Source organism: Pan troglodytes, chromosome 1, assembly GCF_028858775.2.
Source record: "Pan troglodytes isolate AG18354 chromosome 1, NHGRI_mPanTro3-v2.0_pri, whole genome shotgun sequence".
In the NCBI taxonomy this organism is placed as follows: domain Eukaryota; kingdom Metazoa; phylum Chordata; class Mammalia; order Primates; family Hominidae; genus Pan; species Pan troglodytes.
The window spans coordinates 52,213,746-52,240,287 of NC_072398.2; the positions used below are offsets into that span (position 1 = coordinate 52,213,746).

The 26,542-nt window shown below is 34.7% G+C and overlaps 1 protein-coding gene across 14 annotated transcripts in view; it reads right to left on the minus strand.

Annotated features, from left to right (window-relative positions):
* Nucleotides 1-10,249: 10,249 nt before the first annotated feature.
* LOC457604 (complement factor H-related protein 4) overlaps nt 10,250-26,542 on the minus strand; it is a 39,905-nt gene continuing 23,612 nt past the window's right edge. For 6 of the 14 annotated variants that reach the window (XM_054656951.2, XM_063794037.1, XM_024350740.3 and 3 more), the window contains 8 exons: nt 25,251-25,433; nt 23,495-23,671; nt 23,033-23,215; nt 20,047-20,244; nt 17,607-17,789; nt 15,867-16,043; nt 15,405-15,587; nt 10,250-12,338 (listed from right to left, as the gene is read on the minus strand). In XM_054656951.2, the coding sequence (XP_054512926.1) occupies nt 12,142-12,338; nt 15,405-15,587; nt 15,867-16,043; nt 17,607-17,789; nt 20,047-20,244; nt 23,033-23,215; nt 23,495-23,671; nt 25,251-25,433 (1,481 nt within the window). In that variant the 3' untranslated portion in view covers nt 10,250-12,141. Of the gene's footprint in view, nt 15,195-15,404; nt 15,588-15,866; nt 16,044-17,606; nt 17,790-20,046; nt 20,245-23,032; nt 23,229-23,494; nt 23,672-24,701; nt 24,825-25,250; nt 25,434-26,542 lie in introns of those variants that run through there. The other 8 variants (XM_054656950.2, XM_054656965.1, XM_054656981.2 and 5 more) reach the window with 8 other exon arrangements.

The window sequence follows — 26,542 nt, forward strand, 5'->3', positions numbered from 1 at the left end:
CTTGTAGAATTTTCCTTCATATAAAATTTCCATTTAATAATGGAACTCTTTTGGGTATTCTCTTTTTTTTTGGTGTGTTTTTCAGAAAAAACCCTGACACTTTGGACATTTCAAAAGTTAAAATAATTGTATACCCTTCAATTATTGGAACCATTTCAATCAATGCCCTATACTATGCCAAATGACAGGTAATTTGTTTCTTCTTTTTTTCTTCATTGTTCTTGCTAGAAATATATCATTTATTCTTCTCTAAGAACTAATTTTGATTGGTTTTATTCATTCTTTGAGAAGATTAAGAAAACAGTTTTTTCTATATTGCACTTGCTTCATTGATTTATACACTAATATTCATGATTTCCTACCTTCTTAAGTTGGAAGTTAGGTTAGTGTTTTGAGATATTTCTTCTTTTCTAATATACCATTTAATGACATCTCACAATTCTATGGGGCATAGAATTTTTGTGGGGTTCAAATGGATAAATCTTTTGTTTTCTGTGTATTAATGGAGACATTCATTGTTATTCATCTGGTTAATATTCTGCGGCGGAGGGTTCAATATGTCTTCAGTCACATATTTGGTGCTTTGCCAGCAACAAGTGAAATTTGGGGTTCAGGTGACTCCTGTCACTCTCAGGGCCTCTCTACAGGGTACCCAGAATTCTCTCATGCTGATTAGAAGCTACAAGACACCAAGGCAGAAGCTGCTATTTTTTTAAAGCTTATATCCATAGCTGGCGTAGAGATACTTATACCATACCCTATTGGTCAGAAAAGTCATGGGTTAGCACAAGTTCAAGATGATGGGGAAATAGGTCACTTAATCAGAGGATCTTCAAATTATTTGTGGACATCTTTAATCTGCAAAACATAGTAACTATGATACATTACATACTAATATTTTAATTTATCTCCACTCTTAGGTACGTATGTGTCATAAAAATAATTGCATTTAAGAATGTACTCCATTATGATTACTTACCTAGTTCATCTTTATTGATGTCATCAAATGTAACCAAGTCTTAACTATTTTAGAAATTATATTTAAATTTAAGTTTTCAAAGTTTAATTGTATTTCTAATGAAAGAGTAATGTTTTATTTCTCTACCTAGGTAGCGCTCACCCATGTTTTTGACAGTTTTCTGCATGTTTCTGTAAGAAAAGTTTTAAAAACAAGTCTGTGATATTTTCTGTAATTTCATAGAAGACTGATAATTTGACCCTTGTTAAAATTCTTGCAAGAGAATCTTTAGGTGTACACCAGATTGAAGATAAATAAGAATCTGAGTTAAGTGCTCAAATCACATTTTTTAGGTTGTTCATCTAAAATAAGCATAATAAATAACTGGATTTCATAAGATGCAGCTGAGGGAGCTCATCAACTAATAAAGGAAAGGAGATGGAAGAACTTCAGAGGTCACAGACACTCATTGAGTCATCTCCCTTAAACATATGAATTCAAGGTGAAGATTAGGATAATCACACACTACACATGAGTCACAATTCTTACTATGCTGTTGACATTAATGCTGTGTTAAATAATTTTCAACAGTTAACATAATGATAGGTAAAAATGTGAATTGCTAGTTCTGAAAGCAAGATCACTGCTGTTAGCTTAGCAGTGTAGGAGTGGCAGAGTGGTATCAGAAGTGGACACTGAGCTTCTTTCCTTCTTCATGATATGGCAAAGGCACCATGAAATTTAAGGAGGATAGGATGAAGGGTCTGACAAACGTTTATTGCCAGGGTGTTACCAATCCACTCTTTGTCTGAAGGGAAAATCCTCAGAGGAAGATTATCTGGAATGAATCGTAGGAGTGTAGTTTGGAGTATATGACTTTGACTCAAGAGTTTGTAATATATATATATATAAATATATATATTTAGAATATGATACAAAATGATGGAGAAATTACTGGAAATACATTTTCTTGGTTGCTGCTAGCAAGTTCGGTGATATTAAAACATCTCATGGTGGAAAGTAAAGCAAATGAACAATCAACCGCAGCAATATTGAGATAAATATCTGAACCAAATATAATTGGCTTCATGTGTGACAAAGGTTTTGATGGAGACTTGGGGAGATACAGGTTAAATCATGGCACTCCTTCACTCTGACCCTTCATCAACAGATCCTACCTTCCAAGCGCCAGGATTTAAAGACCAGATGACCATCAATACTAGAGAAATAACATTAAATATGTGGTCTGTTTTGCAAAACAGAAAAGTATTGGTGCCTGCCGGGTTAATCTTTCCACAGAGTCCTTGAAATAAATGGTTTGTAATTTGGTAGTGAATTCAATTACCGGCTTATAGTCAGACTTTGGAAAAGGGCTCTCTTCACCTGGTCTTAGTGGTTCTTGTTAAATGGGAATTTTATAATCAGTCAAACCAGCCTCTCTAGTGAATATTAAGTAATACCAAATCCTGGGAAGATAGTGAGAGATTTTAATTGCTTAAAAATGTGAAGTGGTAAGATGATGTATTAGTGTTTTCCAGAGAAACAGAATGTATAGTGTGAGGTGTGTATAGATAGATGAGATAGAGAGAGATTTGTTTTATGCAATTGGTTTACTTGATTTGTGAGTATAAGCAAGTCCAAAATTCATAGGGCAGGTTAATAGAGGAGAAACTCAGACAAGGGTTGATGTTACAGTCTTGTGGTAGAATTTCTTCTTTGGGAAGCTGAAATTTTGACTCTTACTGCTTCAATTGATTGAATGTGACCCACCCATATTATCAAGGGTAATATTTACTTAAAGGCAACTTATTGTAGATGTTATTAACTCCATCTATAAAATACCTTGTTCACAGCAACACTTAGATTAATATTTGATTAAATAACTTGGATTGATAGCCTAGCTAAGCTGACACATAAAACTCACCATTGCAGATGCTAATTCTCACCAAAACACTAATGATTTTGATTAATTATGTGGATATGCATAGTTGCAAGAAGGCTAACTAACATGAACTCTCAGGCTATGACTGTTAGGAGTTGGCATTTCAAGATACCTGGGGTTAACACTTAGATGTAATTTTTTTTCAGTTACCAAGAATATACTATATAGTACGAAATAGCTGGAAGCAGAATATTCAGTGTTCCCAACAGAAAGAAATGATCAATGTTTGAGATAATGGAGATGCTAATTACTCTGACTACTATACATTATATATATATATGTCTATATATATATGTATATATATGTGTGTGTATATATGTGTGTGTGTGTATATATATATATACACTCACACACACACACATTACTATGCACCCCATAAATATATATGGTTATTATTTGTGAATTTTTTAAAGGGGGATTAAAAGACAATTCCTTGTTCATTACTGAGCTTTGATGAAGATAGCCCTCACCATTGTGGTTAATAACTCTAAAATTCAAAATGCCTATTATTTCATAGGTAATATCAGACAGACATTCCAATTAGCATGGAACAGTTTAGAAAAACTAATAATATGGAAATGACACATGCAGCAGCCCTCCACTGGTGGTGGTTCTTGGTGTATGTTACATTCAGAAGCAGTTGGCAGCCAGCATTTTTGACCAATGATATAATCCACAAAAGAACTTCTAGCTCCTTTTTTGAAATGGTCTAAACTCTGTGATTCTTTTTCTCCTTGTGCAAAGCAATCTGCCCATTTTTCTGATAGCACGTCCCAATTTGAGTGAAGCAATCACCTTGTAGATAATAAAATCTAGATTACAAGGCAAGATTCGTGGTAAATAAGATTGAAAGCAATATATCTGGAAGTTCTGAAAGAATTGAGTGGTTATCCCAAAGGCAATGCATAGATATGTACAGACACATGGATTATGGCAAATGCCATGAATGGTCAGATCGTACATATTTCCAACCCCGTAAACTGTTTCTGTTTTGCCAGATCCATTTTTACCAATTTAGAATTACAGCTGTAGATTTTACCACAAGAAGTCATTGCAGCTGAAAACATTACTTCAAGTCCTCTGAATTTAAGTGTACATTACTAAAGGGACAATGGGCTGAGGAATGAGTATTTCTCTCACTAATCTAAGACTGCCTAGATGCTGCCCCCTGACTAGTGGTAGAGATACACCTGCCATATTTTATATTTGTGAGTCTACTTTTTCTTATTGGGAATGTTCATAGAGGGAAGTTCTGGAAAGGCTATTGATGCAAGGGGCTATTGCTGCACTCTATGGATGGGTATTATAGCTCACCTGTGGACTTCCATCCACAGATGATAAGCTTGGTTAAGATAGATAGTAAACAGAAAATGGCAAAAAGTGTGACCAATGATGAGGGAATGCATGTATGTGAGAGAACATCCCAGAGAAACAGAATAATGCTCTAGGCTCCTTCTTTCTGATATGGTACTGAGGTATGGCAGATGCTGGGGTAATATATGGGGCCAGTATTACCCTGATGCCAAAATTAGACAAAGACACACCCAAAAAAGAGAAAGAAAATTACAGGTTAAAATCTCTAATAAATATCGATACAAAAATCCTCAACAAAATACTAGCAAACTGAATTCAGCAATACATTCATCATGACCAAATGGGGTTTACCTGTGGGATGCAAGGATGGTGCAATATACACAAGTCAATCAATGTGATACATCATATTAACAGAATGAAGGATAAAAACCATACGATCATTTCAGTTGATGCTGTTAAAGCATTCGATAAAATTCAATATCCTTCATGATGAAAACCCTCAAATACTGGGGATGGAAGGAACACACCTCAAAGTAACAAAAGCTGTATTCAACAGATACACAGTATCATACTGAATGGAGAAAAACTGAAATCCTTTCCTCAAAGGACTGGAACATGACAAGGATGCCCACTGTTACATAGTTATTCAACATAATACAGGAAGTCCTAGCTACAGCAATCAGGCAAGAGAAGAATACAAAGGGCATCCAAGTTGGGAAGGAAGAAACCAAGTTATCCTTGTTTGCAGATGATATGATCTTATATTTGGAAAAACCTAAAGACTCAACCAGAAAACTATTAGAACTGATAAATTTGATAAATTTTCTGGGTATGAAATCAACATACAGAAATCAGTAGCATTTCTATACGTCAACAGTGAACAATGTGAAAAAGAAATCAAGAAAGTAGTCCCATTTACAGTAGCCACACATAAAGTGAAATACTTAGGAATTAAATAAAGAAGTTAAAGAGCTCTGTAATGAAAACTATAAAAGACTGATGAAAGAAATTGAAAAGGATACAAAAAGATGGAAAGATATTTTATGTTTATGGATTGGAAGAATAAACATTGTTAAAATGTCCATACTACCTAAAGCAATCTACAGATTCAGTGCAATCACTGTCAAAATACCGATAACATTCTTCACAGACGTAGGAAAAAACAATTCTAAAATGTATATGGAACCACAAAAGACCCAGAATAGCCAAAGCTATCCCAAGCAATAAGAACAAAACTAGAGGAATCTTATTACCTGACTTCAAATTATACTACACAACTATAGTAATCAAAACAGCATAATAGTGGCATAAAAACAGACACATAGACCAATGGAACAGAATAGAGAACACAGAAGTAAATCCACACACCTACAGTGAACTCATTTCTGACAAGAGTGCCAAGAATGTACAGTGGGGAAAAGACTGTCTTTCAATAAATGGTGCTGGGAAAACAGGATGTTCATAAGCAGAAGAATGTAACCAGACCCCTATGGCTCACCATATAAAAAAAAAATCAAAGTGGATTACAGACTTAAATCTAAGACCTCAAACTATGAAACTACTATAAGAAAACATTGCAGAGAATCTCCAGGATATAGATCTGTTCAAAAATTTTGGGGGCAATATCCCATAAGCACAGGAAACCTAAACAAAAATGAACAAATGGGATTACATAAAGTTAAAAATCTTCTTCTGCACAGTAAAAGAAACAACAAAGAGAAGCGACAACCCACAGAACGGGAGAAAATATTTGTGAAGTACCCATCTGACAGGGCATGAATAAACCGCAATATATAAGGAGCTCAAACAACTCTATAGGAAAGATTCTAATAATCCAATTAAAAACGTGCAAAAGATTTGAATAGACATTTCTTAAAGAAAGACATGTAAATGGCAAACAAGCATATGAAAAGGTACTCAACATCATTGATTATCAGAGAAATGCAAATCAAAACTACAAGGTGATGTCATCTAACTCCAATTAATATGGCTTATATCCAAAAATCAGTAATAAATGCTTAGGAGGATGTGGAGAAAACAGAACACTTGCACACTGTTGGTGGACATGCAAGTTAGCATAACCACTATGGAGAACAGTTTGGAGGTTCCTCAGAAAACTAAACATTGAGCTACCGTATGATCCAGCAATCCCACTGCAGGGCATATACCCAAAAGAAAGGAAATCAGTATATGGAAGAGACATCTGCATCCCTATGTTTGTTGCTGCACTGTTTACAATAGCTAAGGTTTGTAAGCAGCCTAAGTGTCCATCAACAGATGAATGGATCAAGAAAATGTGGTATGTATATACAATGGAGTAGTATTCTGCCATAAAAAAGAATGAGATCTAGTTATTTATAACAACATGGATGGAACTGGAGATCATTATGTTAAGTGAAATAAGCAAGGCACAGAAAGAAAAACATCACATATTCTCACATATTTGTGGGATCTAAAAATAAGAACAATTGAACTCATGGACATAGACAGTAGATGAATGGTTACCAGACACAAGGGGCTAGTGGTGGGAGGCAGTGGTTGGGAGTGTCAGGGAGGAGGTGGGTACCTATTTTCAATAGGTACAAATAAATAATTAGAAGAATGAATAAGACCTACTAATTGATAGCACAATAAGGCTACTATAGTCAACAATAATTTAATAGTATACCTTAAATATAACTTAAATAGTGTAATTGGGTTGTTTGTAACTCAAAGGATAAATGCTTGAGGGGATGGATACCCTATTCTCCATGATGTGCTTATCTCACATTGCATGCCTGTATCAAAATATCTCATACACCCCATAAATATATATACCTACTGTGTACCCACAAAATTAAAAATAAATAAATAAATAAAATAACTGTAAAATAGAAGAAACCTCAAAGTGATAAAGTCGAAATGTCTTGTTTTTCCTGCCAATCTCCCCGCTGTATTTTCTTCCCTCATTGTTAACAACATACTGTCTACATATTTTTGTATTCTGAATTTTGTGTTTGCATTGTATCTTCAAAGAAGTTATAATTAACTTGATATCAAGCAATAGTATTTTCAAATTCAAAATGTGCTTCCTATCTAGATAAAAGGCTTGGCATATAATGATTCTTAATGGGTGTGTTAAAACAATTGATTTCTAGGCACAAATTAATGAACTAATAAATGGGGGGGGTTGTTTTATTTTCTTTTTGAGACAGGGACTGGCTCTGCCGCTGGGTTGGAGTGCAGTGGCACAATTGTCCCACCTCATCCTCCTCTAGTAGCTGGGACTACAGGCATGCACCACCACACCCAGCTAATTAGTTTTCTTTGTTTTTATAAACAGGATCTTGCTATGATTCCCAGGCTGATCACAAACTCCTGACCTCAAGCAACCCTTTCACCTCAGCATCCCAAAGTGCTGGGATTACAGGATGATCCACTATGTCTGGCCCATAAATAGGTATTTTGCTTGATAAATATCACACCAATATATTTACATTTTAATATAACAACGATTCTATTTTCCCTAAGATTTCATTTTCAGTCATTTTTATTTTCCTGCCTAAAGATTTGTAAGATTTGTTAGTCTTATAATTAAAAAACAATTGGCTAGATTATGTTTCTAGTGATCTTATCTAGTGATTTATTCTAGAGATTTTATCTCTCACTTTGCCTGGAACCACATTAAGCTATACACTAGGAATAATTGTTTAGAAAGAAATGTAAGAACATTTTGATGATTGTACTTATTGCAATTGTTCTGGTTTCTTCCCTAGACTTAGATTTCTGTGGTTTATTCTCCAGATTAATAATCTCTGTAATCATTCATTTCTCTATGGTTTCCCTTTGAAAACCCACTACACCAAATTTCTTATCTATCACACCAATTCACTTTGCTAGGTGCATACTCTACTCTTTAATAACCCCACTGATGCTTTTATATCACATTTTATTTTCCTCTTCCTGATCATATTGCTTGTTGCTCCTACAGTTGTGGTTTCCTGCCATTTATTTTTGTACCATTTTAGGAAACTAAGGCAATCATATTAGTCTGTTCTCATGCTGCTAATAAAGACATACCTGAGACTAGGTAATTTATTAAAACAAGAGGTTTAATTGACTCACAGTTCCACATGGCTGGGGAGGCCTCACAATCATGGTGGAAGGTAAATGAGGAGCAAAGTCACATCTTACATGGTGACATGCAAGAGGGCTTGTGCAGGGGAACTCCCATTTATAAAACCATCAGATCTTGTGAGACTTACTCACTACCATGAGAGCAATATGGGGAAATAGTCCCCATGATTCAATTATCTCCACATGGCCCTGCCCTTAACATGGGGTAAGATTTGAGCAGAGACACAGAGTCAAACTATATCATTCCACCCTGGCCCCTCCCAAATATCATGTCCTCACATTTCAGAACCAATTATGCCTTCCCAAAAGCCTCTCAAAGTCTTAACTCATTTCAGCATTAACTCAAAAGTCCACAGTCTCAAGTCTCATCTGAGACAAGGCAAGTCCCTTTGTAAAATCAAAAGCAAATTAGTTATTTCCTAGATACAATGGTACAGACAATGGTGCAGACAATGGGTAAGTAAACCTGTTCCAAATGGGAGAAATTGGCCAAAACAAAGGGGCTACAGGTCTCATGCAAGTACAAAATCCAGCAGGGCAGTCAAATCTTAAAGCTCAAAAATGATCTCATTTGACTCCATGTCTCACATCCAGGTCACGCTGATGCAACAGGTGGGTTCCCATGGTCTTAGGCAACTCCACCCCTGTGGCTTTGCAGGGTACAACTTCCCTCCTGACTGCTTCCATGGGATGGCATTGAGTGTCTGCATCTTTTCCAGGTGCACGATGCTAACTGTCGGTGGAACTACCATTCTGGGGTCTGGAGTACAGTGGGCCTCTTCTCACAGCTCCGCTAAGCAGTGCCCCAGTGGGGACTCTGTGTGGGGGCTCCCACCCCACATTTTCCTTCTGCACTGCCATAGCAGAGGTTCTCCATGAGGATCCCACCCCTGCAGCAAACATTTGCTGGACATCCAGGCATTTCCATACATCTTCTGAAATCTAAGCAGAGGTTCCCAAACCTTAATTCTTGACTTCTGTGCACCACAATCTCAACATCACATGGGAGCTACCAAGGCTTGGGGCTTGCACCATCCAAAGCAATGGTCTGAGCTCTATGTTGACCCCTTTTAGCCCCTGCTGGGATGCAGGGCACCAACTCCTGAAACTGCAAAAAGCAGCATGGTCCTGGGCCCTACTCACAAAACCATTTTTTTCTCCTAGGCCTCTGGGCCTGTGATGGGTGGGGTTGCCCTGAAGACCTCTGACATGCCCTGGAGACCTCTGACATGCCCTGGAGACATTTTCCCCATTGTCTTGGTGATTAACATTTGGCTTCTCATTACTTGTGCAAATTTCTGCAGCCAGCTTAAATTGCTCCCCAGAAAATGGGTTTTTCTTTTCTATCAAATCATCAGGCTGCAAATTTTCTGAACTTTTATGCTCTGCTTCCCTTTGAACATAATTTCCAATTCCAAACCATATATTTGTGAATATATAAAATTGAATGCTTTTAACAGCACCCAAGTCATCTCTTGAACGCTTTGCTGCTCAGAAATTTTTTCCGCCAGATGCCTTAAATCATCTCTCTCAAGTTCAAAGTTCCGCATCTCTAGGGAAGTGGCAAAATGCCACCAGTCTCTGAGCTATACCATAGTGACAATCACCTTGTTCCTGTTCCCAACAAGTTTCTCATCTCTAGCTGAGACCACCTCAGCCTAGATTGCATTTTCCAAATCACTATCAGCATTTTGGTCAAAGCCATTTCACAAGTCTCTCTAAGAAGTTCCAAACTTCCCCACATCTTCCTGCCTTCTTCTGAGTCCTCCAAACTGTTCCAACCTCTGTCTGTTCCCCAGTTCCAAAGTCACTCTACATTTTGGGTTATCTTTACAGCAGCACCCCACTCTACTGTGTAATACCAATTTACTGTATTAGTTGATTCTCACACTGCTAATAAAAACATACTTGAGACTAGGTAATTTATAAAGGAAAGAGGTTTAATGGACTCACAGTTCCACATTGCTGGGAAGGCCTCACCATCATGGCAGAAGGTGAATGAGTAGCAAAGGTACATCTTACATGGTGGCAGGCAAGAGAACTTGTCCAGGGGAACTTACATTTATAAAACCATTAGATCTCATGAGACGTATTTACTACCATGAGTGGGGTATGGGGAAACTGCTCCCATGATTCCATTATCTCCACCTGGCTTGCACCTTTGATGCATGGGGATTATATAATTCAAGGTGAGAATTGGGTGGGGACGCAGTCAAACCATATCAGCAATTATTTTTGAAATTTTATTTATGATATATGTTGATGAAGTAGAATTAGTCACTGGAATTAATAAAACAATTTTTTACTTTTTATTCTCCAGTCTCTGCAAACCTGTTATTTGAAAACTGAGTTAGATTTGATAGCTTATATCATTCTTCAGTCTTAAAAAGTTATTCCTAGCTTTAGTCACCAAAACATTCTCAGTCTAGCAATTAATATTTCTCATTCTGTACAGGACTAGATCATTATACAAGTTCATGCTTTTTTCTCTATAATCAGGAAAAGTGTTGGGAAAGGGAACATTGTTTTCTTCTTACCCTGCAACTTCTCACTAACCATATGCTAACTGGGGGTAAAAATCTATTAAAGTGAATAGGGATTTCAATTTGTTAACAGGGATATACAATCTTTTCAAAAACTCCTTATATACAAAGAAAAGTACAGAACAGAGAGTGAAGGCAATTAACAGGAGAAAAGACCAAAAAAAATCTGAAGCAAAACTTAATAAGAAATGCAAAAACCATATATGAAGAAACTTTCAAAATATTTGTATTAAGAAAATACAAATGTAGCCTTAAACAAATCAGAAAAAGAATTATTTCCTTAAATAGGAATTTTCAGCATCCTATTTATTTCTTTTTAAGACAGAGTCTCAGTCTGTTGCCCAGGCTGGAGTGCAGTGGCACTATCTTGGCTCAGTTCAACCTCTGCCCCACTGGTTAAAGTGATTCTCCCACCTCAGCCTCCTGAGTGGCTGGGACTACAGGTGCATGCCATCATGCCCAGCTAGTTTTTCTGTTTTTAGTAGAGACAGGGTTTCACCGTGTTGACCAGGCTGGTCTTGAACTTTTGACCTCTGATGATTCCCAGCTTGGCCTCTCAAAGTGCTGGGATTACAGGCGTGTGCCACTGCACCTGGCTTCAGCATCCTAAAGTGTCAACATTGCCCAAGTTAATATATACATTTAATGCACTTCTGGCTGTGTTCCCAATGCTCTGAAAGGGTTAGCAAAACCTCTTTTCTTTTTTCACAGGAAAATGATAATAATTCACCTTCTTTAGTACTATTTCCTTTAAATCATGATAATGATGTAATGTCAGTGTTTGGCAGGAAACACTACTTTTAATAAAAATGACCCTATTTGGTTAACTGCATCTAGAGGACCATGGCTACAATAAGGGAATACTATAGTGTGTTTATTTTCACTTATAATTTTAATATCTAATTTTATGGTATTATTACTTCCCCAAATAAAATCTAAAGTCATTTTGTTTCTATGTCTAGGTATACTATACAATATGCAGAAAGCCATTCAGCTGTCTGTCTCTATACTTACTAATTCATTGATAAGAAGTCCAATATAAGAGTAGTTTTTATTATTTTAGTACAAGCATAAGCAATAATTTAGTTTGTTTTAATATATTTTTGAGAACATATTAAGTTGCAAATTGAAACTCTTATATTAATTTTCTTTGAAATAAAGTAGAAATTACAACAATATCAGAAGCTATCTTTGCAAGCTTTGAGACCATAAGACTGAGAAGTGGAAGAAGTGGAAGTTGGACATACATTTAGGGTACCAATGTTGCCTTATTCGCATCTGGGGTATTCCACTATCCCTTCCCGACACACTGCTTGAAATGATAGAATTGATGTATTTGCATTATATCCCAATTTACACATAAATTCAATGGTATCCCCTGTTTTTGCATAATATTTTCTGTCATTTCTTCCTTTTAACTTTATGTTATTTTTATTCATGTTTTTTTCAGTTATTATACATGGATCTGAAAGCAGAAAAAAACAATTAACAATCATAATCTTCTCTTTCATGAGCAAATAAAATGCATCCTAATGAGTAGTTTAGGATAAAATAAAATTATAAAATAATCCAAATAGTTAATAGTTATTAACTTGTGCTACATACTGACTTTAGCATTTCACAAATATAATAAGTTCAGTTGCACTTCCCCAACGTCACAGCAGAGATCATCAGGTGAGGTGATAAACGTGAACCCTGGCAGTCTTTCTCTAGAGGCTGAACTCTTCTTCCCTAAAACATGTTGTGTCCACCCTAGTGACTTCATATCAAAAAGGATTATGCTAACATGTTCCATTGGAGTCATGGTTACCTATCCTCCTTTCCCCCATTCGACAAGCCGTGACTACAAGCACTCCAAATGTACTCACATTTTGCTAATTTAATTCTATGTTTATATTTTTCTCTTATGCCCACAATGTAGAAACAGAACTGTAGAAAGGTATAATCTTTCTAATAGTCATCTATTAAAATGAAACTATATATACATACATACATACATACATAAATATACCTCAATATCTATCAGTTATCTCTCTCTCTATCACCATCATCTATCCCTGTCATCTTCATTTTCTATTTTAAAGAGAGGCAAGGATAAGCACACAGAGTAAATATGAATCCCTACATGATTATGGACAAATTACTCTATCTCACTATGCCTTCATCTGTAAAATCAGTAAGATAATGTTACTTCCACATATGGGTTTTCTTTTATAAAATTCTTTTGTAAAAAAATTTATAATTTTTTTTTAAGTTCCAGGGTACATGTGCGGGATATGCAGGTTTGTTCCATAGGTAAATGTGTGCCATGGTGGTTTGCTGTACCTATCAACCCATACCCTAGGTATTAAGCCTAATTCTTACATGATAAAAGTGTCAGTTCTTACATAGCAAGCTTTTCATTTTTGATGATATCATTCACTCACCTATCTCTTCTTTTGACTCAAGTATTCTGCATTCTCGTTTAGCCCTTATTAGCATTAGCATTTCTTTAGAAATTTCCCCAATCATATTTTAATACATCTTTCAAGTACTTACTTAAATAAATTTCTTAACATAGTACATATCACTTTTGAAATCCAAAAATTTTTAAGAGCTCTTCAATACATTCAGGGGCTGTTTACAATTCAAAAATAAATATTATTTGAACTCTAAATACTTCTCCAAACATATTTTCCAAAACTTTCTAAAGTTTCCTGCTGCCTGGGAAAGTTTTCCTCATTGCTTTAATATGCCATATGTATATGTAATCTTTTCCATAAGGTTGCCTTTTTCCCTAGAATTCTGTGCTTGAATGCTCTTTGCTTCTTTAGTTTTGAAGACTGAAAGTCTTGCTTGTATCATGGAACTGATCTTGTATCTTCAGATAATTATAATCCTTTCCTGTTCTTGATTGTGAGAAGAGGTAATGCTTTTGCTGTGAAACCCATCTTAGGAGTGTCCATCTCCTCAGTCAATCAAATTTGAGACTCAGAATTTATCTCTGAAACCTAACACTTTTCTATGAAATCAAGTTTGAAGATACTTGTAAACTATTTTGATTTGAGGATACTAATTTCTTCTTCAGTCTTGCCACTTGCATAGTTTGGAGCTCAAACTTGGACATGATCATCTACAGAAGTGGATACTTAAGTAGGGGACAGTAATTAAGGTTTAGCCCATTGTAAGATCAGCCAAAATATCAGCGTCATCAGTCAATATGAAAGGTAAAAGGTAGCATAGCATCAAAATAAAGGAAATGAGTCACATCACAGAAAAGAACGGCTTGTATCATCCTTTACTTAGGAACTTGAGCACTTGAAAAACTCATGAACTTATAGTTTAAGAACTGTGATAGGAATAGGTTATCTGACATGCAAGGCCTGATGGGTATCCCAGGGCTCTACCTCATAGGCTAGTAGAAACTTGTGGCAAGTTTTCTTTTAGGTTTTCTTGTTGTTGCTATAATTATTGTGGCTTATATTTTTTTGAATTGTGTTGCTTCAAGTTCATAGTACTTGGGGGACAAAATTCTAGAAGTATACCTATATTACTGGCTTGAGGGGTTTTTAGGGTATTCATTTTGATTCTGGTATAAGGGAAGAGGAGAATAAGGTAAAAATGGAAAAGCAATGGGTTGTGGAAATGGCTGAAGTTTCGTTAATTTCTTTGTTGCTTGCTAGGAATACTGATAAAATATAAGTAAGAATAATAATCAGAGAAAGAACTTCTCAGTGTTAACCAGCTTTGCATTCTATCAGGAAAAATTTCATGTTTTCAAGGAGGATTTAATAGTTCGTGGTTTTTTGAAACAGTGTTTTCATAACTGTTTGAAAACTCTACCTCAGTGTTAATAATGTGAAAATGATTACTGGTGTTAAGCTGAGATGCCATATTTCATATGTGCGCAATAAATGGATGTCATTCTAGAAGACTCATTGTATCCATTAACAAATTGAAGACTCTGAACATTCTTGGTTTTTTCTTTTTCTCTTTTTCTTTTCTTCTTCTTCTGTTTTATTTATTTATTTTTTATTTTTTATTTTTTTATTTTTGGAGACGGAGTCTCCCTCTGTCGCCCAGGCTGGAGGGCAATGGTGCAATCTCCGCTCACTGCAACCTCTGCCTCCCGGGTTCAGATGATTCTCCTGCCTCACCCTCCTGAGTAGCTAGGATTACAGGCATATGCCAGCATGCCTGGCTAATTTTTGTATTTTTTGTAGAGACAGGGTTCACCATGTTGGTCAGGCTGATCTCGAACTCCTGACCTCGTGATCTGCCTGCCTCGGCCTTCCAAAGTGCTGGGGCTACAGGCATGAGCCACCACCCCAGGCCGACATTCCTGTTTTAAAAAAGAAACTTGGTCATTGTTTAGATGGAATTTTCCAAGCTTATACACTTATATATTAAGATCTGAAAGGCAAATATTCAGCAGAATAGCTGTTTGTTAACACAGTTCTAGGGTAATAACCCATAAAAATTCTAGTATAAAAAAGCAAATATCAAACTTATTACTCTGATTTTCTCAGGATCTAGAATTTTAAGAACTTACGTATGCATCTTGGTGGTTCTGACCACTCTCCATTACTACATGTTACATAATTAGAACCCTGAAGTTCATAGTAGGGCTGGCATTGGTACTCGACTCTTGACTGTGGCACATACAATTTTAGTAGAAAGGAGGTGGTACCTCCATTGCTAATAGGTGGAGGAGGCCCACACTTTTCTGAAGAATCTGAAAAAATATATATATATGTGGGGAAAAATCAACAGTTTTATTGGAAACTTTCTAAATAAAGCTTTTTATATACTCTTAACTGTATCTTATTTGATTTCTTAGGAAGACATTTGCATTTTCGATCTTGTTTTTTTTTAAAGTCTCAAGATAATTCACACTCATAGGAGGACTACATATATATACATATATGTACACACATATATGTGAACATATACATATGTAGGTGTCTATTATTTTATTTAATTCTAATAAAAAATACTTGAATAAAATACTTACTATAACATGTTGGCAAATGGGACCACCCATCTTCACCACACACTATGGAACCTGTGGTGTTTCCATAACTGATTTCATATCCATCGTAACATTCGTAGTCCAATGTGTCATGGAGCTTAAACAGCACGCCATTACTCTTGGCTCTGGAATTCTCAAAAACAGGCATATCACAAAATTCTGAAACAAAATAAAATTGAGGATTGCTTTTCTATGCCATACGATGCACAACTCAACTAAGAAAGTCCCATTGTAGGGATAAAATTTACCAATCAGTGTGTGCTAATAAATTGAGTACTATTAAAAACAGTCTGACAATCAGTGCTTTTTGTGCTATAATAATTACAATAGCTAAATATATTTCTCTCTGTATATTCTTTCTTATCATTCAAATCCTGTGAAAATATATTAGAAACATTTGGTAAGACCTATTTTTATTTGTGAAAAATCTCATTGGCTGTTATTAAATTCTGCTACTATGATGTTACAATATATTATTTTAAAGACGATAAAATTTTGTGAATTTAAAAGTTAATGTAACCATTTATGTAGTTATGTAACGATTTACTAACAGTAAGGGTGTATATATTAGATAAAAATTATATTAATTGGATATAAGTTCTATAAAATTTATGAAGCATCCTGTCTTTTATTTCACAAGTTTTAAAGTAGATCATTTATCAAAGCTGAGTAAAATTGAAGTATACACCTTTTTATTTACACAGAGCCCGTGATAAGTATAGAAATTGAAAACAGTATTCTAGAAATGTAGGAATTCATATAAACCCCAAAACTCATGATAACATTGAGATAATCACTTTGTAAGTGTATCTTTTTTCTCACTTAGCTTAATATTTTTGAGAGTCTTCCATGTTGTATTATGTATCAAGGTTCCATATTATCTCATGACTAAAAATAGTTGAATTGTACCCTTGAAAATGAAGTGGATTTGGGAGTATGTAAATTATACAACAGTATCTGGGTTAAAAATACATTCAGCAATTTATCTTTAAAATTCTTTGTGAATATATAAAGAGGAAAGAAAAAAAATCAACTTTTGCCACTGAAAGATTTCCTTTGTTCATTATGCATTCTCTTTATCATACTAAGTAAAGGTCGAGCATGTTCAGAGAACTTTACATGTAAAGAATCCATTGGCAGGTAGGAGGTTTGTAAACATTCAGCCCACCCACCTACCCTTTTCCTTTACTTGTTTTCTCTGTAGTAAACAATAGGGTGGAGATAATTTTTTGATTGGATATCCTCAGTAGCATCATTGATACAAATTATTAAGGTCTGATTCTCCTGATGCTAGCAGAAATTCAGAATTAAGCACTCATTTCTCCCCCGACATGTACAACTTTTCTGAGTATGAGCAAGGAATGCAATACAAGCAGTTGATAATTTTGAAATACAAAGAAAGGGAAAACAACGAAGTTTTTAATGGCAACTAACACATTTTGCTGTTATTCTCATGCAGCTCCCAAACTAGTCTGTACATGATAAGATTGCTTTTATGTAAAGGCAGATTGAGTTGTAAGAGATGAAATGATCATCTTCCCAAGTAGCCATTACTCTAAACATGCAAAAGACTTAATTTGGCACAGAGTGTTGAATGGTTTTAGAAGTATTTGTATCTCTTTACTCCTAAAATTGTTTTCTATATTTTTAAGTAAAACACTATCATCTCAAAGAGAGGAACGAAGTTGACAGAAACTGAGTGGGAATATGTAAATCACTTACTAATGCAAATTGGTTGTGTTGACCATCCATTTTGCAAACATGTAATTGATCCTGAAGAATTTCCATCTGCTGTTGCATATCCTGGTTTACATTTATATTGTATTTCTTTATTTAAAATATAAATAGAGGAATATTCAGAAATGAATCCATTTTCAATTTCTATATCTGATTTTGAGCATGTTCCTAAAATAGAAAAAGTAGAGAAAAAAGTAAATATTTGTTGAGTAGTTCTTTTATAGGAGGGAACAAGTAAAAACATGGCAATATGGCAAAACAATGAAACATTTGTTAATGAGTTGAAAACAGCAAAACTGGAAGTTTCCTAGACATCTGTGTTCTTAAAGGAAACCACGAATTTCTGAAGGAAATGTTGAACACAGGGAAGGGCAAAATGAAAGCAAAGAATCCTTGAGACTGTCAACAGAGCTCTGGCAGGCCTTGAGGAATGCAGATCTAGGAGACTCTCAAGTCCCTAATGAAATTTTGGAAGTTTCTGGCTACTTTGCAACAACCTGAGTATTTTTGGTACTATTAAGGGGTCTTAAACCTCCTTAGGTCAAATGCCATTTCCCAGGCAAAAGATACGGTACACACTGCTACCACAGGCAAGAAAGTAATTTTGTAAATCTTTTGTCTCCAAGAATTTAAAGTGGTTGTCATCTTAAGTGGGTGCTTAAACCCATATAGACGTGGTGTTTGAGAGGCATGTGGAAATGTAAGCAGAAAAAAGAAAGCAAACAAGATAGCAAAAATAAGTTCTAATATATTAGCAATGTATTTGTTCTTTATTATTAGTAATGTATGTGTTCTATACATTACTAATGGGTATATGTATAAGGTAGTAATTATTTTAGTAATGTATATGTTTTAAGATATTAGTAATGTATACGTTCTTTTCTAATTAGTAATTAGAAAACAAATGTAAATGGACTAATTTTACTATCTGAAAGAAAAATCATGTTTAAAGATGATGCATATTTATAATATAGCATTTGTCATAATCATGAGTTTTCTGATCTATTCTTGCCTACTTTCCTATTAATCTCCTCCAGCCTCTAAACTACAGTGTTCAGTTTCTATTGTAAACAGTTTTATTTTCAATACCTATAAAGTGCTTGACACACAACAATATTTATTAGGTGGATTAATGATAGAGTTGGTGCTTATGGCAGGAGAAAAAGGGACTTTTCTTTCAGGGGCCTAGGCTATTGTTGAAGACAGTTGCTCCTATAATGTTGTAGGAAGATTCCCATTATCTTACGTCTCAATTATTCCATAATTATCATGCGGTTTCTATAATGGAATGTTTGGTAAATTGCAAGCAATACACACAAACAACTTTCAGAGTCCCCTTTACTTAAAAAGTGAAAGTCAGCTGTAACTGAAGATCAGTCTTAATTTAAAGCAACAGAGCATTAACTATAAAAATAGATATGATATAATTGTGAGAGATGTAGCAGTGACCTGTGGGCAAGCGTTATATTTATTTTTTAATTAATGCTATAATTTTATAATCTACTTAAATCAATGCATTTAGCATGATTTCAATATAAATACCGAAGCAATGTTACTTTAATCCGTAGTCTATTTATTTTGTGCTATTCATGATTTATATTTCTATTGTTACTTGACTATTAAGTGACAGAATCCACTCATTATCCAGAAATTATAAATGTATTCAGACACATTTGGAACTGAAAACTAGCTAGGCTTCTATTTAAAAATAAAAAAGACATATATTCAGCTTGAGAGTTGATATACAAAATTTTCCAGTTAAAGGTGTAGATCTTAGACAGTTAAGGACATACTGGGGTCTCAAACAAGTGGACTAACTGCCACGAATGCATCTGGGAGGAGGAGACCATTCATCCTCTGTACATGGAACTGTGGTCTGCACATTTGAAAGACTGTAGCCAGGATATCCTCAACTTTTACAGATTGACTCTGTAAAGATATTCCTTCATATTTTGTGTTATATCCATTCTCCAAATAACTGAGAATACATTGTCCTAAAGACCATAAAATGATTAAAAGGTAAATTAGAAACATGAATTTGATCAAAATAGTATATTAAAATAATTTTTTGAATATTTAAATAAGACTGCATCAGTACACAAAAATGACGTATCACTGAAGGAAAACTAAAGCTACTACTAAATGTTTGTACAAAAAGGTCAGTATTCAATGTTACTTATCTTTAGTTTTTATGATAAAATATGTTTAAATTATATAGGTATTCTCATAAGGTTCCTATATTTATTTCTCATGTGATTTTCATGAAGGTCTCATAACAGAAAAGATCTAGTTTGGTTTTTTTGCATGAACAACTCTTCCTTTGGTACCATTTCTGTCATATAAGACAATGTAATCATTTGTTTGCTCTTCTCTCTCCATTCTTTGCAAGTTTTATGCACATATTGTTGTAAAGAGGTTTGCTTACTGAGGCATGGGACTGTTGGCGACCACCCATCTTGTGTGCAGTGAATGTAATCCCAGTAACTTCCTGAAGGAGTCACAAAATTTTTGTCACAGTAATAGGAGTAAGATTGTCCTGTAGCTACTGGAAAGTATAGTCTACGCATATTCTCATAATATAGATGTCCATGTTGAATTTCTGGAAACTCACAAGGTTTCATTGCTTGTAACAAAAAACAAAAATAGTATAAATAATGTTTCACTGTAACAGACAATGATATAAGAGATGACTGTTTTGATTATGTTACCTTCCACATAATGTTTTTTTTTTTTTCTTTCCTTTTTTTTTTTTTTTTTAGACGAAATTTCACTCTGTCTCCCAGGCTGGAGTGCAGTGGTGCAATCACTGCTCACTGTGACCTCCGTCTCCCAGGTTCAAGTGATTCTCCTGCCTCAGTCTCCTGAGTGGCCAGCACTATGGGCACACACCACCACGCCCATCTAATTTTTGTAATTTTAGTAGACACAGAGTTTTACCATATTGGTCAGGCTGGTCTCAAACTCCTGACCTCAGGTGATCCACCTGCTTTGGCTTCCCAAAGTCCTGGGATTACAGGTGTGAGCCACCACGCCTGGCTGGTTTTCTTTTAGATTTTTTTTTAAATTTTATAATTATTTTTTAAGTTCCCTGGATACATGTGTAGGATGTGAAGGTTTGTTACATAGGTAAATGTGTGCCATGGTGGTTAGCTCCACCTATCAACCCATACCCTAGGTATTAAACCCAATTCTTCCATGGTAAGCTTTTCATTTTTGATGATATCATTCACTCCTCTTCTCTCCTTTTGATGCAAGTATTCTGCACTCAAGTCTAGCCCTTATTAACATTAGTATTTCTTTAGAAATTTCCCCAAATCATATTTTAATCCATCTTTCAAGCACTTACTTAAATAAATTCCTTAACATAGTACATATCACTTTTGAAATCCAAAAATTTTTAAGATCTCTTCAATACATTCAGGGGCTGTTTACAATTCAAAAATAAATATTATTTGAGCACTACATACTTCTCCAAACATATTTTTCAAAAGTTTCTAAAGTTTCCTGCTGTTCTGGAATGTTTTCCTTATTACTTTAATATGCCATATGTATATGTAATATTTTTCATAAGGTTGCCTTTTTCCCTAGAATTCCCACTTGAATGCTCTTTGCTTCTTTAGATTTTAAGACTGAAAGTCTTGCTTGTATCATGGAACTGATCTTATGTCCTCAGATAATTATAATCCTTTCCTGTTCTTGATTATGAGAAGACGTAATGATTTTGCTGTGAAATCCATCTTAGGAGTGTCCATCTCCTCAGTCAGTCAAATTTAAGACTCAGAATTTATCTCTGAAACCTAATACTTAATTTTTCCTATGAAATCATGTTCAAAGATACTTGTAAACTATTTTGATTTGAGGATACGAATTTTCCTCTGCAGTCTTGCCACTTGCATGGTTTGGAGCCCAGACTTACACATGATCATCTACAGAAGTGGATACATAAATAGGGACAATAATTAAGGTTTAACCCATCATAGGATCAGCCAAAATATCAGCATCATCCGTCACTATAAAAGGTAAAAGGTAGCATAGCATCAAAATAAAAGAAATGAGTCATATCACAGAAAAGAACTGCTTGTATCATCCTGTACTTAGGAACTTGAGCATTTGGAAAACTTGTGAGTTTACAGTTTAAGAGCTGTGACAGGAATAAGTTATCTGATATGCAAGGCCTGATGGGTATCTCAGTTCTGTACCTCATAGGCTAGTAGAAATTTGCGGCAAATTTTCTTTTAGGTTTTCTTTTTGCTGCCATAATTATTTTGACTCATATTTTTTGAATTGTGTTGCTTCAAGTTCATAGGATTTGTGGGACAAAATTCTAAGAGTATACCTATATTACAGACTTGAGGGCTTTTTAGTGTATTCATTTTCATTCTGGGACGAGGGGAGAGGAGATGAAGGTGAAAACAGAAAGCATTGGGATTTGGAAATGGCTGAGCTTTCTGTTAATTTCTTTCTTGCTTGCTAGAAATACTGGTAAAGTGTAAGAAAAAAACAATAATCAGAGAAAGAACTTCTCAGTGTTAACTAGCTATGTGCTCTATCAGGAAGCATTTCAGGTTTTCAAGTAGGATTTTGGTTAATAGTGCATGGTTTTTATTATACTTTAAGTTCGGGGTACATGTGCAGGACATGCAGTTTTTTACATAGGAATACATGTGCCATGGTGGTTTGCTGCACCCATCAACCCATCACCTACATTAGGTGTTTCTCTTAATGCTATCCCTCCCCTAGCTCCCCATCCTGTGACAGACCCTGGTGTGTGATGTTCCCCTCCCTGAGTCCACCTGTTCTCCTTGTTCAGTTCCCACATCTGAGTGAGAACATGTGGTGCTAGGTTTTCTGTTCTTGTGATAGTTTGCTGAGAAGGATGGTTTCCAGCTTCCTCCATGTCACTTTTGACATGGACATGAACGTATCCATTTTTATGGCTGCATAGTATTCCATGGTGTACATGTGCCACATTTTCTTTATCTAGTCTATCATTTGGGTCTGGACATTTGGGTTGGTTCCACATCCATGGTTTTTAAAACAGTGTTTTCAAAACTCTTTGAAAACTGTTTACCTAAGTATTAATAATGTGAAAATGGTTATTGATGTTAAGGTGAGATGCTATATTTCATATGTGTGCAATAAATGGATATCATTCTTGAAGACTCATTGTGTCCATTAACAAATTGAGGTCTCTGAACATTCCTGTTTTTAAAAGGAAGCTTTGTCATTGTTTACATAAAATTTTCCAAGCTTATACACTTATATATTAAGATCTGAAAGGCAAATATTCAGCAGAATAGCTGTTTGTGAACACAGTTCTAGGGTAATAACCCATAAAAATTTTAGTATAAATAAACAAGGATCAAAGTTATTACTCTAATTTTCTCAGATCCAGAATATTAAGAACTTACATATGCATCTTGGTGGTTCTGACCACTCTCCATTACTACATGTTACATATTTAGAACCCTGAAGTTCATAGTAGGACTGGCACTGGTACTCGACTCTTGACCATGGCAGATACACTTTTTGCGGGAAGGACGTGGTATCTCCATTGCTAATAGGTGGAGGAGGCCCACAGTTTTCTGAAGAATCTGAAAAAAAATACTTTACATTAGGGAAAAATCAACAGTTTTATTGGAAACTTTCTGAATAAAGCTTTTTATATACTCTTAAATGTATCTTATTTGATTTCTTAGGAAGACATTTGTATTTTCAACCTTTTTTTTTTAAGTTTCAAGGTAATTCACACTCAAATGAGGACAACATGTATATGTACACATATGTATTCATACACATATGTGTACATATACATATGTATGTTTCTATTTGTTTAATTCTAGTAAAAAGAAATACTTGAATAAAATACTTACTATAGCATGTTGGCAAATGGGACCAGCCATCTTCACCACACACTATGGAATCTGTGGTGTTTCCATAACTGCTTTCATATCCATCATAGCATTCATAGTCCAATGTGTCATGGAGCTTAAACCACATGCCATTACTCTTGGCTCTGGAATTCTCAAAAACAGGCATATCACAAAATTCTGAAACAAAATAAAATTGAGGATTGCTTTTCTATGCCATATGATGTACAACTCGACTAAGAAAGTCCCATTGTAGGAATAAAATTTACCAATCAGTGTGTGCTAATAAATTGAGTACTATTAAAAATAGTCCGACAATCAGTGTTTTTTTTGTGCTATAACAGTTAATTACAAGAGAAAAATACATTTCCCTATAATGATCCTTCTCATTATTCAAACCCTATGAAAAACATATTAAGACTATTTAGTCAGATCTATTTTTATTTGTGAACACCTCATTGACTGTTATTACAGTCTACCTTTATCACTATAATGTATTATTTTAAAGAAGATAAAATTTTGTGAATTTAAAAGTTAATGTACATATTTATGTACTCAGTTTACTGACAGTAAGGGTTTATAAATTGGATTAAAATTATATTCATTGGATATACATTCTATAAAAATTTTAAAGCATCCTCTTTTATTTTACAAATCTTAGATCATTTATCAAAACTGGTCAAATCAGATTGAAGTGTACAGCTTTGTCTTTTGCAGAGCCCATGATACGCATAGAAATTGAAAACAGTATTCTAGAAATGTACGAATTGATATTTTATAGCTCCCAAATCTCAGAGTAACTTTGAGATAATCACTTTCTAAGTGTAGCATTTTCTTTTTTCTCACTTAGATTAATATTTTTGAGATTCATCCATGTTCAATTACATATCAGTAGTCCTTTCCATTTCGTCTCATGGCTAAAGATAGTTGAATTGTACCCTTGAAAATGAAGTGGATTTTGCAGTATGTAAATTATATATCAATATGTGTGTTAAAAATACATCAAATGATTTATCTTTACAAATCTTGGTGAATGCCTAAAGAGGAAAGACAAAAAAGATAAACTTTTGCCACTGCAAGGTTTCCATTGTTCATTATGCAATCTCTTTATTAATAAGTAATTACAAGTTGGGAATGTTTTAGAGAACTTTAGTTGTAAGGAATCCATTGCCAAGTATGAGGTTTGTAAACATTCAGCCCACCCACTTACCCTTTTTCTTTACTTGTTTTCTCTGTACTAGACAATAAGCTGGAAATAATTTTTTGAGTTGGTTCTCCTCAGTTGCATCATTGATACAAATTATTGAAGTCTCATTTTCCTGATGCTAGCAGAAACTCAGAATTAAGCACTCATCCCTTCCCTGACATGTACATCTTTTCTGAGTGTGAGCAAGGAATACAATACAAGCAGTTGATAATTTTGAAATACAAAGAAAAGGAAAAGAACAAAGTTTTTATTGACAAGTAATCCATTGTGCTGATATTCCCATGCAGCTCCCTAACTAGTCTGTACCTGATGGGATTGCTTTTACGTAAAGGCAAATTGAATTGAGAGAGATGGAATGATCATCTTCCCAAGTAGCCATTACTCTAAAAAGGCAAAAAAGACTTAGTTTGGCACAGAATGTTAGATGATGTTAGAAGTATTTATATCTCTTTACTCCTAAAAGTGTTTTCTATCTTTTTCTGTAAAACACTATCACCTCAAAGAGAGGAAAGAAGTTGACAGAAACTGAGTGGGAATATGTAAATCACTTACTAATGCAAATTGGTTGTGTTGACCATCCATTTTGCAAACATGTAATTGATCCTGAAGAATTTCCATCTGCTGTTGCATATCCTGGTTTACAATTATATTGTGTTTCTTCATTTAAAATATAAATAGAGGAAGATTCAGAAATGAATCCATTTTCAATTTCTACATCTGATTTTGAGCATGTTCCTAAAATAGAAAAAGTAGAGAAAAAAGTAAATATTTGTTGAATACTTCTTTTATAGAAGGGAACAAGTAAAAACATGGCAGTATGGTGAAACAATGAAACATCTGTTAATGAATTGAAAACAGCAAAACTGGAAGTTTCCTAGACATCCATGAATTTTGAAAGAAAATAGTGAAAACACAGGGAAGGGCAGAATAAAAGCAAAGAATCCTTGAGACTGTCAACAGAGCTCTGGCGGGCCTTAAGGAATGCAGATCTAGCAGACTCTCAAGTCCCTAATGATATTTTGGAAGAGTTTCTGGCTACTTTGCAACAACCTGAGTATTTTTGGTACTATTAAGGGGTCTTAAACCTCCTTAAGTCAAATGCCATTTCCCAGGCAAAAGATACGGTACACACTGCTACCACAGGCAAGAAAGTAATTTTGTAAATCTTTTGTCTCCAAGAATTTAAAGTGGTTGTCATCTTAAGTGGGTGCTTAAACCCATATAGACGTGGTGTTTGAGAGGCATGTGGAAATGTAAGCAGAAAAAAGAAAGCAAACAAGATAGCAAAAATAAGTTCTAATATATTAGCAATGTATTTGTTCTTTATTATTAGTAATGTATGTGTTCTATACATTACTAATGGGTATATGTATAAGGTAGTAATTATTTTAGTAATGTATATGTTTTAAGATATTAGTAATGTATACGTTCTTTTCTAATTAGTAATTAGAAAACAAATGTAAATGGACTAATTTTACTATCTGAAAGAAAAATCATGTTTAAAGATGATGCATATTTATAATATAGCATTTGTCATAATCATGAGTTTTCTGATCTATTCTTGCCTACTTTCCTATTAATCTTCTCCAGCCTCTAAACTACAGTGTTCAGTTTCTATTGTAAACAGTTTTATTTTCAATACCTATAAAGTGCTTGACACACAACAATATTTATTAGGTGGATTAATGATAGAGTTGGTGCTTATGGCAGGAGAAAAAGGGACTTTTCTTTCAGGGGCCTAGGCTATTGTTGAAGACAGTTGCTCCTATAATGTTGTAGGAAGATTCCCATTATCTTACGTCTCAATTATTCCATAATTATCATGCGGTTTCTATAATGGAATG